Consider the following 18,004-nt stretch of genomic DNA (forward strand, 5'->3'; position numbering starts at 1 on the left):
AAATTCTGTTTGCTTATTAAAGTTTTAAAATTACTGGCTATCTTACTGTCTTCTGAAATTACTTAGAGTGCATAGCATTTGCTCTCTAAAACAGGTTTGTTTTAAATGTTCAGTGCATTTTCTATGCAGTAAAAATTGGGTATTAAGATACTACCTTTCATGAACCAGTGGTAAAGAGAAAAAGCTGAGCATTGTGGCACATAAATCATATCAACATACTAGATGCAATGACCATGTAAAACAACCTTCTATGACAAGCCCATGAAACGCTTTAAGTTTGTGTTTGAGATATTTTTGTAACCTTTTGAGCTGTAAGTTATATAAAATATTTGACATCACCAAACTGTTCCTGTAGGCTGGTATGTTGATACAGCAGAAATAATTCTGAAAACACAGTATATTCTAATGCAGTAGTCTGTTTTAATGCAAAACTTTGGTGATGCCCACTCTTGCCTCACAGTACAAAATCATTCACCAAACCTGGTTAGTGACATCACATTGCTTTTCATACTCCTGTCATCTTATGCTTTAAGTTTGCTTTGATCTTTGTTGAGTATCAGAGGACTGAATCAATGATTTCACTCTCATTTTAGCATTCTAAGAGAAATATGAAGGGAAATATGACCATACTAGGATTTTAAGACACTTACTAGTTTTATCTTAACCTTATTTGGGTGGTTATTTTCTGTGATTAAAGGGACACTGTCAACGCAATTTTATTTAAAAAAATACTAATAAAAACAAACAATTTGAGAGACACCACTTTAAATAGCATATCTGGAAATGCTCATTTCCTGCACCTTTTCCTTTAAAAACAAGTGACAGGTTTTTTATCTCCTTTTATTGCAGAGGGTCACTTCAGCAAGTGAGAGAGTGTTGAACCTGTCTAACTACGTGGTGCTGTAAAATGCACAGAAAAATTAACTACTAAAAATGTATGAGAGTTTCAGAACTCTGTTACATGTATCAGTAAGTGCAAAGATATGAGATGGAAATTATGTTCTAGTTCATAGTGTCTGTGTAGACATTTTAATTCCTTTTCTGATTTTGTAACCACTGAGGAAGTGTGAGAGTTGAATGCTTCTATAAATGAACAGAATGTAACCATTGATTCAGTTCTCTGGTTTATATATAATGCATGATCAATTGTTATATAAATTTGCTGCTGTTAGTGTTCTTGCCATTACAGCAATTCTGACTATTGAACTGTTCTTGGCATTGCAGTGGACTAAAGAGGATGGACATAGAACTGCCACCTCTGCTGTCCCTAACCTGTTTGTCCCATTGAACACTAACCCAAAGGAGGTCCAAGAAATGAGGAATAAGGTTTGTTACTGCAGTTAAATAATTTAATTTGCCACCCCTTTATATTCAATACTTGTAAAAAGCTAATAATTTTCTTATGAAGAAGTCTTGCAAAAATCAAAAGCATGACTATGCTGCATTGTCCTTCCCATGCTAACTAGAGGCAGAACAGTTGCTGTGTGTTCTTAAATTATGCTCAGTAAAATTTCATCGTCTGCTGCCTTTGACCCAAGGAAGGCTTTTAAGTACGTTTGGGAGGGGGTGATAAAAGCCCACAGATAAGTGTATTTTAAAAAGATGATCATGTCAGAGGGTTAGATTTGGGGGTTGTGGAGGACATGGAAAATTTCAAGAAGGAAATTAGGGGGGAAATATGCCCATTGTGTGAAATTAGAACTTAATTGGCATCATAGGAATTTGGTGTGTTAAGTTTAATATAGAGAAGAATAGTTTGATCAGGAAGAACATGCAGGGTAAAAAGGGAGGGAGGTATTGCTTTATACATCAAGGATATATTAAGTTTGTTCTCACGTCCAGAAGGAGGTGAGACAGACAAGTCTGGTTTAGGGTAAAGGAGCTAAAAAATAGAAGTGACAATCTGGTAGCGGTCTAACGTAGACCACCAAATCAGAAAGAAGAGGTGGATGAGGCATTTTTAGAACATATAACAGAAATAACCCAAGATAAAAAACTTGGTACTAATGGGCTACTGTAACTACCCTGGCATCTTTTAGAAAAGTAATGTGGCAAAGGATAAAATTTCCTGTAAGTTTTTGGAATGCATTAGGGGACCATATTTTGTTCCTCAGAATGGAATTAACCAGGGAGGCACCCACTTTAGACTTGATTCTGAAGAACAAGGAGAAAATGGTTGCAAATCTGAAGATTATTTGGATGAAAATGATGGTGAAGTGATCATTTTCATAGTTCTAAAGGAAGGACACAATGAGAGCAACAGAATAAGGACAAGTATCAGAAAGGTAGCCGAGTTAGTCTGTACCTTGAAAAACAACAGGAAGTCCTGTGACACCTTATAGACAACCAAATATTTTGGAGCATAAGCTTTCAATATGGGTCTTTGCCCACAAAAGCTTATGCTCCAAAATATTTGTTAGTGTGTAAGATGCCAGAGGACTTAGAATAAGGACAGAGGACTTCAGAAAAGCAGAGTTTTAACAAATTCAGATAAATGGCAGGTAGAGTCCCATGGGAAGAAAATCAAATGAAAACAGTGTTCAGGAGAGCAGCAGTTCCTCCAGAGAAAATTAAACATGCAAATACAAACTGTTCCACTGTGAAGGAAATATGGGAAGAATAAAAAGAGTACAATATGACTTCACCAGGAAACCTTTAAGTACCTGAAAAATCCAAAAAGGAATTCTACACAAAGTGAAAACATGGATACATTGATGAAGAGTACAAAAGCATAACATAGGTATGCCCCAAGTAGAACAAAATTAGCTACACTTAGAAAGGGATATAAAAGGAAAGGAAGCTAGGAAAATGTGATCTTGATGGAATTACCAACATAAGGTACAAAACTTGTTGAAAGACTAGTCAGAGTGACAACAACAAGAAGTCCTGTGGCGCCTTATAGACTAACAGATATTTTTGGAGCATAAGCTTTCATGGGCAAAGACCCATGTCATCAATCTTAGTCTAAAAGGACTTCTTGTTATTTTTGTGGATACAGACTAACATGGCTACCTCTCTGACACTAATCAAAGAGTTGTGATCAATGGTTTGGTGTCAAACTCAAAGGCTGTATCCAGCAGGTCCCTCAGGTGTCAGTGCTTGTTCTGGTATTCAGTATTTTCATTAATGACGTAAATAATGGAGTGGAGAATGTGCTTATAAAATTTGCAGATGGCAGCAAGTTGGGAGGCATTGCAATCCTTTTGTAGCACTCAGCCAAACTGCAAAGCGGATTGAAAAAAGCAATCCACCTTGTCAATGGAGAGCAGCTGGATTGCCTGGCTGCTCTATCAACAAAACGGCCTATTGGAAGCATGGCAGACAAGGCTGCCCAGTGTCCCAGAAGCCCTGTCTGTTGACAGAGGGCACCCTCTGGAATGGCCAGACTGGCTTTCTGTCGACAGCTCTCTGATGAGGGAGGTGTTCTACCTCATGGGGGAACAGCAGAATGCTGTCAACAGAAGTGCCGTTTTCTTTCAATTTACTGTAATGTGGATGCTCTGTGGGTTTTGTTGACAAAACCCTCTAGTGTAGACGAAGCCTGAGAGACTAACAAATTTATTTGATCATGAGCTTTTGTGGGTAAAACCAGCTTCCTCAGATGAATGGAATAGAAAAACAGAATCTGAGGAAGTGGGATGTACCCACAAATGCTCATGACCTAATACATTTTTTAGTCTCTAAGGTGCTACAGGACTGTTTTGTTGTTCATGAATCTACAGACTTTACACAGCTACCCCTCTGTTAATTACGGTAGGATCTGGAGGCCAATCAAGAAAGTTATGTAAGCAAGGTACAGTCCCTGTCCTAGTTAATTTATAGAAAAAGAGTAGGCGGAAATGATCACCATTGTAAAGGTTAAAACTCCCAAATCTGGCATTCTCATATCTGGCAAAATCCCTGGTCCTGGACCGCTCATGTCCCAAGGGCGCTGGACTGGGGAGGTTGAGCCTGTAGTTCTGTGTTGAAGGTTTTTTATTGATTTATATTTTAGGAGTGGGATTAGATAAATTTATATTATTCTAAAATGACAGTAAAAATGAATTGACGAAGATTTGGAAATATTTTACACTTTAAAATAAAAGCACAGAAATATGGAGCCACAAGTCCTTGGATGTTGCATTCTAATTGGGCTGTGGTTAAGCAAGGTGTAATTCTCCCCCACACTTCACAGGTTTATTGATTCAGGCAGAAAGCATTTTAAAGTGGTTTGAGTTCCAGTCTCACTGTGAAATTAACTTAAAATGTTACCACTGGTGTTTTGTTAGGAAGGGACTGGATCATCTTATTTAGCTTAAATTTTTGCAAAAGTATGAATATCTGTTGGCAATGTGTTAGCTAAAATTAATAATGGGCTAAGTTGCCTTTGATTAATGTCCAACCTCTTTCCTTTTTGCAAAAACTCTTATAAGGAAACTGTCCACTTTAAATAGCCTTTTTATAAAAGGCTGCTATAAAACCCAAGTTCAATAGAAATGCCTGCAGGTTTAAAAATAAATGAAATAAGGCCTCATTTGGAGCATTGTGTCCAGTTTTGGGCACCACATTTCAAGAGGGATATAGAGAAACTGGAGAAGGTCCAGAGAAGAGCAACAAGAATGATTAAAGGTCTAGAGAACATTAGCTACGAGGGAAGACTGAAAAAACTGGGCTTACTTAGTTTAGAAAAGAGAAGACTGAGAGGGGACATAATAGTGGTTTACAAGTATCTCAAACGGTGTTACAACAAGGATGGAGAAAAAATTATTGTTCTTGGTCTCTGAGGACAGAACAAGAAGCAATGGGCTTGAACTGCATCAAGGTGGATTGAGGTTGGACATCAGGAAAAACTTTGTCAGGGTGGTTAAACACTGGAATAAATTGCCATGGAAAGTTGTGGAATCTCCATCACTGGGGATATTTAAGAGCAGGTTAGCTAGACATCTGTTGGGGATGGTCTAGATCAGGGATTCCCAACCTATGGGTCAGGACCCAAACCTGGGTTGAGATTAGATTTGGTAAGGGTCGTGACCTGGGAGGCTCCAAGCCACACGTGGCTCTTAAATGAGCCATTTGTGGCTCTGCCATTGCTCACTCCTCTGCCTCCCAGGCCCTGCCCTGCCTTGCCATGCTGAAATGAAATTCCATTTAATTGGCTTAATGGCTAGCAGGTGGGATCTGGCCATTAAACCAATTAAATTGGGTCCCATATCAGCACGGCAGGGCAGGGAACTGCCCACACTACAGGTGGGGGGAAGGGAGTGGGAGGGCTGCGGGGGAGCTGTGCATAGGAGGCAGCAGCAGGGGGCAGTGGTAGCATGTAGAACTTGTCTGAGGTGGGGGAACAGGGGAAGCTGAGAGGGTTTTAAGCTTGGTGGCAGGGGCTGAGAGCTGGCCAGGGCTCTGCGCTCCAGCTGGCTCCCAGCTGCAGGCCTGCCACTGCTTCTCCACCCCCCTGCCACTCCCGTTTTTTGGAAATCCTATGCTGGACAGGCAGCCCTGGTTGGGGATCCCATGGCTGGGACTGCCTGTCCTGCATAAGTTTTTGAAAAATCTGGCAACCCTAGCTGAGAGGGTTTAAGTATGGAGATGGTGAGGCTGAGAAGGGTTTAAGCCGGGATGTGTGTGCATTTTTCCCAGGGGAGAACTCCCGCGTCCTCCAGTTTTGAATTGCCTTGGGTCACAACATCTTCCTGAATTGTCAAAATGGGTCCCCATCTAGAAACGGTTGGGAACCGCTGGTCTAGATGGTACTTGGTCCTGCTGTGATGGCAAGGGACTGGACTTGATGGCTTCTCGATGTCCCTTCCAGTTCTATGATTTTGTGATTAAAAGTAGTTCTTTAAATAAACACTTCCACTGTAGTGCTAAAACCTGAAAGGAAAGCTACCCAAAAATACAAGTAAAACTCATTTTGTGCATCAAGAGAAATGCAGTTGACTGAACCAAGAGTATAAATAATGTTGTGGGAATAGGATTTTTCATTTATTTAGTTTAACACCTCAAGGTGTTAAGGTTAAGTAAGATGAATAATCCAGTTTTTCACAACATAACTTAAAGATGACTGTTCCTTTGCCATTCATGCTGTCACAGGTGAACCCCTCTATATGCCTCCTCTTCTACAGCTTTAGAAACAGCACTCAAAACTATTTTAGAAATGTTTCATGCTGGGCCAGTATTTATGGCTTCATTGCTCTCAGAAGACATGCAAGTTTAGGAATTACTTGGTTTTTTCCATTCCAGCATTCTGGAGTGAGGAAAGATTTTGTGAACACTGAATGCATAAAAGAGCATTTATATTTAGATACACAGATGGATAGTTTTTATGCACTTAACTGATTTTCACATTCAAAAATATTCATTTGTGCACATGCAAATGAGGAATTTTATGTTTTTGAACAATTTCCTCCATACCTAAATCCCTAAATGGCCTCCTCAAGTATTGAACTCACAACTCTAGATTTAGCAAGCTAATACTCATGTATGTATTAGCATTCACATGAAAAGTACAGGTGACACTGTCAAGGTTTAGATGGTAAATTAAGGTAGTAAGGAGTATTACTAAACAATTAATTTGTAAATATCTAGAGAATAGTAGAGTTATAAGTAAAAGCAATGTGGATTTGTTAGGAACTAATCATGCCAAACAAACATAATTTCCCTTTTTTAATAGTGTTACTAGCCTGGTGGGTGGGGGAAGCTATAGATATGATCTATCTTGATTTTAGTAAGGCTTTTGATATAATGCCGCAACATACAAGTGGGGTCCCTGTTCAACATCATTATTTATTTAGATAATGGCATAGAAAGTATGCTTTTAAAGTTTGCAGATCACACCAAACTGGGAAGGGTTTACAATTGCTTTACAGGATTGGGTTATAACTCAAAACCTGGATAAACTGGAGAAGTGGTCTCTAGCAAATGGAAATACAATAAGAACAAATGGAAAGTACTCCACTTAAGAAGCAACAGTCAGTTGCTCACACACAAAATGGGAAATGACTGCCTAAGAAGGAGTACTGTGGAAAAGATTTAGGGGTCAGAGCGAACCACAAGATAAATGAGTCAACAGTGTAACACTCTTTCAGAAAATGCAAACATCATTCTGGGAGGTATTAGCAGGAGTGTTTTAAGTAAGAGATGAGAATTTTTCCACTCTATTCTGTGCTGATTAGGCCTCATCTGGAATATTGTGTCCATTTCTGGATGTCACATTTCAGGAAAGATGTGGACAAATAGGAGAAACTCCAGAGCAGCTCAACAGTAGTGATTAAAGGTCTAGAAAACATGACCTGTGAGGGAAGATTAAGAAAACTGGATTTGTTTAGTCTGGGGGGAAAAAAAACCTGAGAGGAAGCATCAGTTTTCAAGCACATCAAAGATTGGTACAGGCTAAGGTTGAGTGCGATGCAAGTCAGAGGCCAAATCCAGCCCAGAGCCATGGGGAGAGCTACAGGTGCAGCCCCTGCCCCAACAAAATCTTCATCTCCTATTGCCAGCGGGTGGGCTTCTGGCATGCACAGGTGCCTGCATGAGAGTGCTACGGGCCAGGAGGTGCTTAGATAAATGCCTCCCAGGCAGAACATGTTTCTGGCACCACACCCCAACTCCCTCACTGACCCTGCACCTGCTCCTACATCCCTACCCCAGACCAGAATCATCATCTTCACCCATTTCCCCCTCAGACTCTTCATCACAGTACCTGGTCCAGGACACAACCCTTTCCTTCACCCAGACTCCCTCTCTCACCCCACACCACAGGTGCCTACTCTGAGCTCCCTTCTTCACCCAACCTCCATCTCGGACCCTGCATGGTCTCCTTAGAAAACTAAAGCACTTGGCCACTCACCAAAATCTTTCAGTGCCCCCCTCCCCTCCCCCGTCCAAAGTTATTGTCCACCCCTGCTCTAAATAGCGCTTAATCTTTCTATGTGTGCAGGGAACTAGACTAGGTAACTTCTCAAGGTCCTGTCAGGTCCTGTGAATCTATGACTTTTTCATAAGGAAACCTGGAAAATGTGGTCTACATAAATTTATTATAAGGTGAGCACAAAACTGGTTGAAAGACTAAAGGGAAGTTCTGAGTGGTTTGCTGTTATACCTGTTGGGGAACATCTCTAGTTGGGTACAGCAGGAGTTTGTTCTTCGTCCAGTATTACTCAGTATGACCCTTAATGATTGGAAAAATGGAGTGTAGAGTTGTGCTTATAGAATTTGTAGATAATATCAAACTGGATGGGTTGTGAGTGTCGTGGAAGACAGTATCAGAATTCAAAACAACCTTGATAAATTTTAAAACTGGTTTGAAATCAGCAAGATGAAATTCAGTAAAGACAAGTGAAAAGTGCTACATCTGGGAAGGAGAAATGAAATTCTTAATTATAAAATGGAAATAACCGGCTAGCTATTAGTACATCCTCAAAGGGTCTGTAAATTGTAGTCTTGTAAGAAATGGAATGGGTCAATACAATGCAGTTCTCAAAAAGGCTAGTATCAATCTGGGACATTAATATTAACAGGAATGTTGCATGTAAGACAGGTAATTGTCCCACTCTACTCAGGGTAAGCCTATGCTACAGGGGTAGGTTGAATTAAGGTATGCAATTCTAACTATGTTAATGATATAGCTGGAGTCGACGTACCTTAATTTGAGTTTGCACACTGTCTCCGTTAAGGGAGGTTGATGGGAGTGTGCACTCCCATCGACTTCCCTTATTCCTAATGGGGGGCAGGAGTACCAATGCAGTCACACTGTAAGTTTGATTTAGCATGTCCCTGCTAGGCAGGCTAAATTAAACTCTGGAAGATTGGCTGCAGCAGTGTCAGTCTTCCCTGTAGTGAAGACACGCCCTCAGCCTTAGAGCAGTGTGTCTGAATCTGGCACCACACTTTAGGAAAGATGTGAATACATGGGAGATACTGCAGAGAACAGCAAAAACGATAAAAGATTTAGAAAACCTGGCACTACGAAAGTGTCTTAACAGCCTGGGCATGTTGTCTCAAGGAAAGCAGACTGAGGAGAGGCCTGATAAATCTCCCAGTGTGTTACACTGTTTTCCAGGCTTTTATAAAACAGGGTGGTGATCAGTTGTCATCCATGTCCACTGAATGTAGGACAAAATGTAATTGGCTTAATCTGCATCGAGAGAGATTTAGGTTAGATATTTTAAAAAAAAAATGTGTATACACGCTTTCTAGCTACAAAGGTTACTTAAGCCCTTGTTCCAAATGAGGTTGTGCCTTCCCTGTCATTGGAGGTTTTTAAGAACAGGGTAGACAAACATAAGTCAGGGAAGGTTGAGGTGTACTTGGTTTTGCATGAGCATGAAGGGCTGAGCAAGATGATCTCTCAAGATCTCTTCCAGCCTTACATTTCCTTCTATTTTAATTGCACTTTATATTAGTTTTGGAATTACTTTCCATGGGAGTGTAGTTATGGAATGTGTGGAAGCTAAAAGGTGGAGCATGGTAAAAGACTGATCTAGAATACTCTGATGCCTTTCTGAAGAGTCTTTCTCTGCTGTCTGATCAATCAACTCTTATAGAAGGAAGGCACCAATTTGAGATCTGCCCTAAAACCTAGCTGAAAAAGTATCTATTTTGTCCCTCCCCTCCTTCAGCTGAGTGGGTAAGATGAGCTTGTCTACTGTTCACATGTGTATATCCTGCTGTTTTCTTCACAGATACGGGAGCAAAACTTACAGGATATTAAAACTGCTGGTCCTCAATCACAGGTTCTTTGTGGGGTAGTAGTGGACAGGAGTCTTGTACAGGTGAGAACACAGAGTGCCATTAAACACAATCTTAAAGTTTAATGTGTGGCGTCCTCTATTTTCACCTAATATGTGATTGTAACATTATTCTTTAATTGGCAGAGAGTAACTATTTATAAGGTAAGTGTTAGAGTTAATACCATTGTCTTTGTGAAAGTGCTCAGGGTCAAAAATGTGACAGGCTTTAGTAGTGCAGTTGAAGCATGTCCCTTGATCTTCTTCCTGAATGTAATGCATGACAATTTTTGAAAAAGCTATTTATATTGGTTAGAATCTCACTCAAAACTAGTCAGGCTTTGTGACAGCTAGGATACTTTTAAGTTAATATTCTTTTTAAATATAAGATGTTGGAAACAGCAGTCAATTTCATGTAATCGTGTTTATTAAATGTATTTGGATAACTTGACAGTAATGTGTGTGGAGATCAATTGAAACTAAAAGGAGACTTGGTATTGCTGTGCATCCACAATAAAATCACTAAGCCAAAATCCTGTGTGTGTTGCACTAAGTAAATACTTTCTTTGAATTATTGTTCTTGTGAAGAGTTTTAAAGAGCTGTCTAGACAGCTACTCAGTGAAGTGCACACACATCTCAATAAATGTGAGTGGCACTAGATAAGTATTTTGTGATGCACTTCATGAAGTTTGACTAGTCATATCATGAACATAGTATTTTTCAGTCTGGGTGTGATGTTTGTGTGCATGTCAGTTCATTATCATTACTGTTTATCTTCCATTTGCTGTTTCTCTGCATGTTTACCACTAGTGTCATAATGCTCTTGGTTGATGTGTTAAAGCCTGGGCTTGGTTTGCTCTGTTTACTCAATTTACTGTTTCAGGATGCTCCCCTCTCAGACTGTACGGAAACTATTGAAGGGCTCGATCTCACAGAGCAGACCTTTAGTCCTGCTAAATCTCTCTCTGTTAGAAAGGTACTTACTGCCCTGTCATACTGCTCTAAATACTTTTGTTCACCATTCACTTGTACCTCTTCCTACTCTGCGTTGTTACCTGCACTAGCTAAAGAGTTGGCTTTAAAGGCAAGACTAGATGGGTACAAATTATGCATTAGCCTTTCAAAGTGTCTCTTAAAAATGTTGAGGTTTTTTACATATTCAAACTGGTGAATGACATGAAAATGTGCGTGGAGTTTAGGAGCTCATCGGGAGTTCTGCATGTGGTGGTTGGTTTGCTCATGTCATTGAGGTTAAATAATCCTGATTCAAGGTCCATTTTGAGCTGTCTTAGTCTCAGCCTGATTAAATCCGTGTGATTCCAATGATAGCCATAGGTCTAAGGTTTACCAAGATGACTTAAAACCTTCTGATTTTACAGCTCTTGTGCTGCAGGGATTCTGGGTTCCTCCTCCTATCTTGTAATAGGTGTTGAGATGCAGAAGGTGCTTAGCACTCCACAGAGCTGAGTTCTAAATATCTAATTCTCAAATGGTTAAAGAATGAGCAATGTCTGTGGTATCTTATAATTAAGGCAAAAGATAATCTAAAACCTGTATTGGTTTTGCTGGGGCGACTATGTAAAATTGGAGTAATTCTTCAGTCTTCCCTTTGGTAGGAGCTCAGGAAGATATGTATCACTCTTTTTTTCTCTGTCCCTCATCACTTCCATCAAATTCTCAAGTCAGCTGGAAGCTAAGTAAATTGTGCCCTATATCAGCTTTCCCCATCACCATATTTATCCTGCCAGGCATTGAGAACTGTTTGAAATGTATAGTTACTACAAGTCTGGTGATTTTTCTTTTTTAACATGCCATTTGTGACTAGCCAATCTGTATAATAGATACGTCATACAACATAATATAGTAAATATGGTAAACTTTGGTTTTTGGGCCAAGACTCACGTTATTGTCAGAAATTTTGCATCCTCTGAATGGAAGGGTAATGAATTATGCTTTCGAAATTTAAGGCTAGAAAATAAAACCCCAAACACCAAAAGCAGTCTCTGTCTGTCGCTTTTCTATCTTCTCTGCTCAGTTATCATAATTTTGTGAGTGGGAATGGTGGTCTTCAAGAAAATGCCATATGTCATCACAATAAATAATTGGTACCGGTGAAATGCAATATTTCACTTCAGTTCTTATGAAATGTTTAAATAATTGCAGTACTCTTGTGATGGATGTATTCACAAGCATTTTACAAGGATTTTAAAGGTACAGAGGCCACAAAAATAGGCAAAGGTGTGTAATGTTATTTAACAGTATATATAATGTTAGTGCAAAACATCCAAATGAAGTGCTTTTTCCTACTCTTATTGGTGTCTTTTAAAAGCTATCTTCACATACAGGGTAGTCATTACCTACATATCTCATTATCTTCATATAAAATGAGATATGGGGCACGAATACTTCGAAGAAAAATGGTGAAAAATGGTCTTGATGGATAAGGAAATGATGCAGGTAGATTGTGCTAAAAATCCAAAGACAAATTATGTATTTTCCCTTCCATTTAAGATTTTCCAGAGGAAAAAAAATCCCTACAGAAAATGGAATACATAACCAGTCAAACTTTTTAAAATCAGTTCCATGTATTAATGTTATAAAAAAAATCCAGTTGAAGTATTTGCAAGAAATTGTGCGAGTAGCATTTTAAAAGATTAAACATCCAGCTAACATTGGGATATATATCAATTAGTAACATTAATTTAGGAGAGAAAATTCTAATGTGGTATACAAAGTTTGTAATGTAATCCTTTAAATCCACTCTTGCCTGCACCTATACATTTTCTATATTGCTTGATCAAAGTTCTTGACATCCTGAGAAATTGTGGACATGTTGCATCACAAGGTCCTTATGCATCATATAATTGTAATCATGTTATGGACTATATTAACTGTTTCTGCTGAGATCTGAACCAAGTAGCAAATTCAGGTGGGTTTTTAATTGTCATTCTGTGATGCAGTAAAATTCACAAAAGATGGGCCATTTCCCCATTCTTGAAATGGAGTAGCTGTTCATGTGTCATCCTAAAAAAGTGCTCTATAGCCGAGTAAGTTTTACATTCTACCCTCGAAGTTGCTGCATTTCAGTGGTTTTTGCCGGCTGTTAAATAACTTGAGACTTGGTCCTTTTAGGTAAAAAGCACAATATAAGTGCAAGATGTTAATGTGAATTAACAGCCTGAACTTCTAAACGAGTCACTTATCTATTAGGTGAGGTAGTATCTTTTACTGTGCCAACTTTGGGTGATGAGAGACACAGGCTTTCAAGCCGTCAAGCTTGTTATGTTTCATGCTCTTTGTAAAGGGAAGATGCTCATATTTAGGGTGACCATCTGCCCCTAACTATTTTTTAAAAGGGACTAATTGTCCTGCATTTGGGCCCTCCCCCACTGACCTTTTTCGTCAGTAGCTGCTGGCCAGAGAGCACTAGGTCACTTCCCTGAGCCTCAGGGAAGGTGGGGGACCGCTGGGGGCTGCCACCTCCTTCCTGGTTCCTCAGGGCTTGGTGAAGTTGGGAGGTGCCATCCCTCTGCCCCATATCTCCCTGTTCTGTATTTGGGACAGGGAGATATGGTTGCCCTACTCATTAGGCACCAGTACCATCCATGTTTACCCTAAGAATAAGTTGTTTGTTCTCCATTTACATTTATGAAAGCAAAATGTACTAGAAAGCCTATGAACTGAATTAATTTTGACCAAAATTTCCATATAGGAAATGTCTAGTGTTAGCTAACACTGGGACAGTGACATTTCTGTTGTTCACCTTACACATACAACTTCTCAAGGGCAGAAGGAAATTGAGTTAATGGTTACCAGATTCACTCATTGCTTTTCTGTGCTTAAAAGAGGAAAGAAGACAGTCCTAATGCACAAATGAGGCACGTGTAGAGTCAGATCACATGGACCAAAGAATATTTGAAGGTTAAGTCATAGAAACATCGGCTTCTCCTGTATAAGCAGAGGGAGAGAGACTTTCCTTAAGATCCTCTCTCGTTATAGATGAAGACACAATAAATTATTGGATTTTGAGTTGATGCATAATCTCCATAATATTTTGTACCATCCAGGTGTGTTCCCTCTAATTTGTCGCATGTGTGGGTGAAATTAATTTTATGTGCACCAATATGGAGGGGATTGTTTCATATCACCTCCATATTAGTGCACATAATAAAATTCTTGTGTTGGGTGTGGAGACAAGGATTTTGGCGTATGGGATAGAGGGGCTCAGTGCTTGGACACAATGTTAGGGTGCAGGGGATGTTGGGCTCTTGGGTAAGGCTGTTGAAGAGGGTCGCAGGGTACAGGCTGCCCCATGATCTACAGCAAGGAGAACTCCCCACAGCAGCACCTGAGCTGAGGATGGGAGGAAGGCTCCTGTCCCTTAGCCCAGAGCTGGGTTGGGGCTGGGATGACACAGGGAAGCCCATCTCCTCACTACAACAGATCCATGCTGGCACCAGTAGGGGAAGACACCTCCCTGACACAGCCCTGAACCCCTTTGTAGGGCTTACTATGTGGCTGCACAACAGTGTGGCCACACAACTTAGAGGGAACTAGCTATTTAAAACCATTACAGAGAATTAGGGAAGGGTTTTTTTTTTATTGTTCTGTGTTTTAAATAAAGGCTCACATACCTGGTTTAGTGAAATAGCCCTTTTTTCTGAAACATCAAAAAACTACTGATGAAATGGGTGGGGGACTCTTCCTCTTGAATGTGCTGTTTATTGAAATGTGTCCAGAATGAAGCAATTGGCATTGTATCTGTACTAATTTCAGGTCTTCTAAGGTTTCCAACATGGCCACTGTTAACAGTCTGAAAAATCTGCTTCATATTCTGAATTCAAGGCAGTTTCATACTTGCATGCTTTGGAGGCCTCATGAAGATTTTTTATAAATTCTCGGCTTTGCATTTCAGTCATATTTTTGGTTCTGAAATACAAGTCTCCACCTAATCTAATAGGCTATGAAAAACTTCCACTTTTGCTTTCATAATGCCCATAGTAATTCAAATCACATGAGTCTAGTGGTCACACTTTGCACTATTCTTTTTTGGAGGACAAAAGCCAAATACCTCTTAATCAAGTCACCAGTACCATTCTTTAATTTTAGTGTGTTTCATGCTGGGATAATCCAGGCTTTTAAGACAGCAGGAGACGCTAATTTTACACTTTTGTGAAATTGCTGTCTCTAGTTTTTCAGCATCTCCAATGAAGAGCTTTAGTGCTAGATGGGACAGAGCATCAGTTCTCTTAAATGGGGATCTGCAGTCCCATTCTACAAGCCCTGCAATACCAAGAGCTTCTTCGCTATCAGTCAGTGAAACCACACGCAAACCTCAAAATGGCAAGAGCTGCCTCTGCAATGCACCCAGTCTATACCTGCATTTCTTGAGATTCACATGGTCTATATCAGATCATGGAAGCTTAAAGGTGTAAAAGGTCATCAAGTTCTTCAGTTATCCGGATGCTCTCCTTCCCACCAGTCCCCTTAATTTATTTTTTGTGATGTCTATTATATTAGTGTCTTGACTCATGAGATCTCCTCTCCTTATACTGGGAGATTGTTATACAGCATAATTCAATGGAATGTTCTTTGACCAGCCTAATAAAATTTCCTTAATTTTACCCCATCACTGCTAGTTATGTGCTGTCTTTCATTTTACATCCTTTAGATGATTCACATTCCCAGGCCCTTTATTTATTTATCCAATCCTATTACTTTTGCCTTTCCTTACACTGGAAATCAGTCCTTTCCACCCCCTAATTATTTTCACTGCTTCTCCGTGACTTGCCTGTAGTTTTACATCTCTTTAGACTGGTTTCAGTATTCCAGGTGTAGTTTCAGCAGAGCATGGTTATCACCATTCTGGTCTGTGACATAATGCCTCTTTTTGTGCAGCCAAAACCCTCACATCATATATTCTTTGTTTTTTTGCTCTAACCTGCTGTCTCTTTCAGAATTGCTTCTCTCCAGAGACAGATTTTCAGCTGATGTAAATTGTTGTAACTCCATTGAAGTCAAGGTGTTTCCCTTTAGTCTGACTATCTGTGTCAGATTATTTTCCCACAGAAATATTAACTTACATTTTTTACATTTCCTGCCCATATTTCCAAGTCCATTTGCATTATTTCCATGGCTTCTCTGTTTTATTAGGTAGATGAGTGTCATGAACTTGATGACTTGATTTGCTTGTTCTACCCAGTTTTCTTGGTAATGAATAGAGATGTTTTCTTAAATAAGAGAAAACATATTGTTGATCCATTAGTCACCCCACTCCAAACTGAATGCCTTGCTGTTTTTTCCTACCATTTGTTTAATGGTGCATGAGTCAATTTTCAATTAATGTGGCAGCATTCATATCAAATCAGTGTGAATTACAAGTAAGGGTCAGAGTAAAATCAGCAAGCACACATCTGTTGTATTCTCTTTGTCTGATGACTGTATTCCTATTTTAAAAAAATGTAAGCTTTGCGGGACTGGATTCCTTATGTTGCAAGCCTGTGCAACTTATTGCTAATGGTTCAGTCATTCATTCCAATGTTTTCTTTGTAATCTTTTTGTTAAAGGAATCCAAAGTAGTTGTGGAATTGATTGTTCTTCCCCGCCCCTCTTTTTTAATGAAGTTAAGTCTTGAGAGCTCATAGATCCATTTAAAGTGATTTTGTGACTCATTTGAAATGCGATTACACTACTTTTTGTGGTGCTCTGCTGTAGCATTTAAATACCAAGCTGGCTGGTGCAAAAGATGTTGAACTACATCAAATTTGAGGCTGTCTGATGCTAAATCAGCTGACAACTTATGGAATACTTAATAACATCCTTTTTAATATAGAATTCTGCTATGTATGTATTCTGCAGCTGGGAAGAGGGTTGTTCTTATTTTACTGGCAACATTAAGAGAGCTTCTTAGTTTCTTTGAAAGTTCATCTTCTGCTGTTTGTTTCCCACCGAAAGGTTATAATCCTTTATCAAAGTCACTTCCAAAGGAGTCAGCTGTGATGCTTCCAAGTAAGTTTATATATTCAGATAGAGGACCAGGCAACCAGAGCCCATAACTTTTTGAAAACTATTATCCTGCTTTCGTGCAAAATATCTCTGGTGTCATATTACCAAGAAGTACCCATAATTTGAAAACTTTGAAACTGGCCTTTTCTTGAAGTTTTAAGGGAAAATTACTTAGATTGTCAAAAATCTGAAGAAACTTTTCTGCGTACTACATTAAAAAATTAATATAGTCTGTGGTCAGCAATTACAACATTAATTTCATTCGGTTTTATTTTTCACATGGACATTTTTTCCTCTAATGTAAGGATGCAGAACAAATTTTGTGATCCTAGTTTTTGTTTTTGAATGGACTTTGCTACTTTTCTCATTTGGAGGGGAGAGGGCCAAGAATATATTTTTATTTAAACATTTCCAGGGGTATTTTAGTATGAATTGTCTATAAGACTTGATTGCCAAAATTTGCTAAGGCTGTTGGTGAAGATCTTCAGTGGATGGCTTCTTCATAGCGTTTCATTTGGGCCAGAATGAGGTTGTATGTGTTTGTCCAGGATTTTAGGTGTGAGAGCACCCAAAATGTGAAATGTTATTTGTGGCCTGTGTGTAGTTTAACTACTAAATTGAGATAGAAAAATCATATTCTACTGAGTACTGGAGTAACTGGATAACCAGGAAAGAGGGCACTTGATAGAAATTCATCTCTAAACGCTAGGGCTATGCCTATAATACAGAGATCTTTGAAAGAAGCCCTTCCAGAAGATCTCTTCTGAGATAACTTCTTTCAAAAGAGTGCCTCCACACACACAAAAGCAGATCAAAAGACTGATCTGCTGTGTCAAAAGAATGTGTCCACACAGCTCCTGCCCTTGTGAAATACCAGGCTAGGGACAGACAAATCAGCCGTGAAGACTGCTCTTTCGAAAGAAGGCGCTCTTCCTGAAATGGGACTAGAAGAGTGCTTTTGAAAGGAATGCCACGTTCTTTCGATTTACTTTTGAAAGAACGCTTTTTGTTTGTAGACACTCTGCATGATCGTTCAAAAGAGCCCCCTTCTTTTGAAATATTTAGCGAAAGAACTTGCTAGTGTAGACGCACGGTAAGGGGTTTTTGTTTGTATTGAGTTCCTGAAGATTATACTTTCATTAATTGGAAAATAAAGTATCTTGGATATTTAATCATTATGCATCTACACTAACACAAGGGAAAGGGTTCATTCAATCCTTTTGACTTTTCCTAAGAGCCAGGTATTGTCTGTCTTTGGCAGTGAAGTTGTTCATCTGTTTCAACCTTACAT

General features: G+C 39.3%; 1 protein-coding gene across 16 annotated transcripts in view; it reads left to right on the forward strand.

Annotated features, from left to right (window-relative positions):
* ADD1 (adducin 1) overlaps positions 1–18,004 on the forward strand; it is a 102,444-nt gene that overhangs the window by 74,084 nt on the left and 10,356 nt on the right. For 6 of the 16 annotated variants that reach the window (XM_074992372.1, XM_074992377.1, XM_074992373.1 and 3 more), the window contains exons 11-12: positions 1,225–1,326; positions 9,663–9,752. In XM_074992372.1, coding sequence (XP_074848473.1) covers positions 1,225–1,326; positions 9,663–9,752 — 192 coding nt within the window. Of the gene's footprint in view, positions 1–1,224; positions 1,327–9,662; positions 9,753–9,854; positions 9,873–10,591; positions 10,685–18,004 lie in introns of all 16 variants that reach the window. The other 10 variants (XM_074992369.1, XM_074992375.1, XM_074992371.1 and 7 more) reach the window with 2 other exon arrangements.

Source organism: Carettochelys insculpta, chromosome 4, assembly GCF_033958435.1.
Source record: "Carettochelys insculpta isolate YL-2023 chromosome 4, ASM3395843v1, whole genome shotgun sequence".
Taxonomy (NCBI): Eukaryota; Metazoa; Chordata; order Testudines; family Carettochelyidae; genus Carettochelys; species Carettochelys insculpta.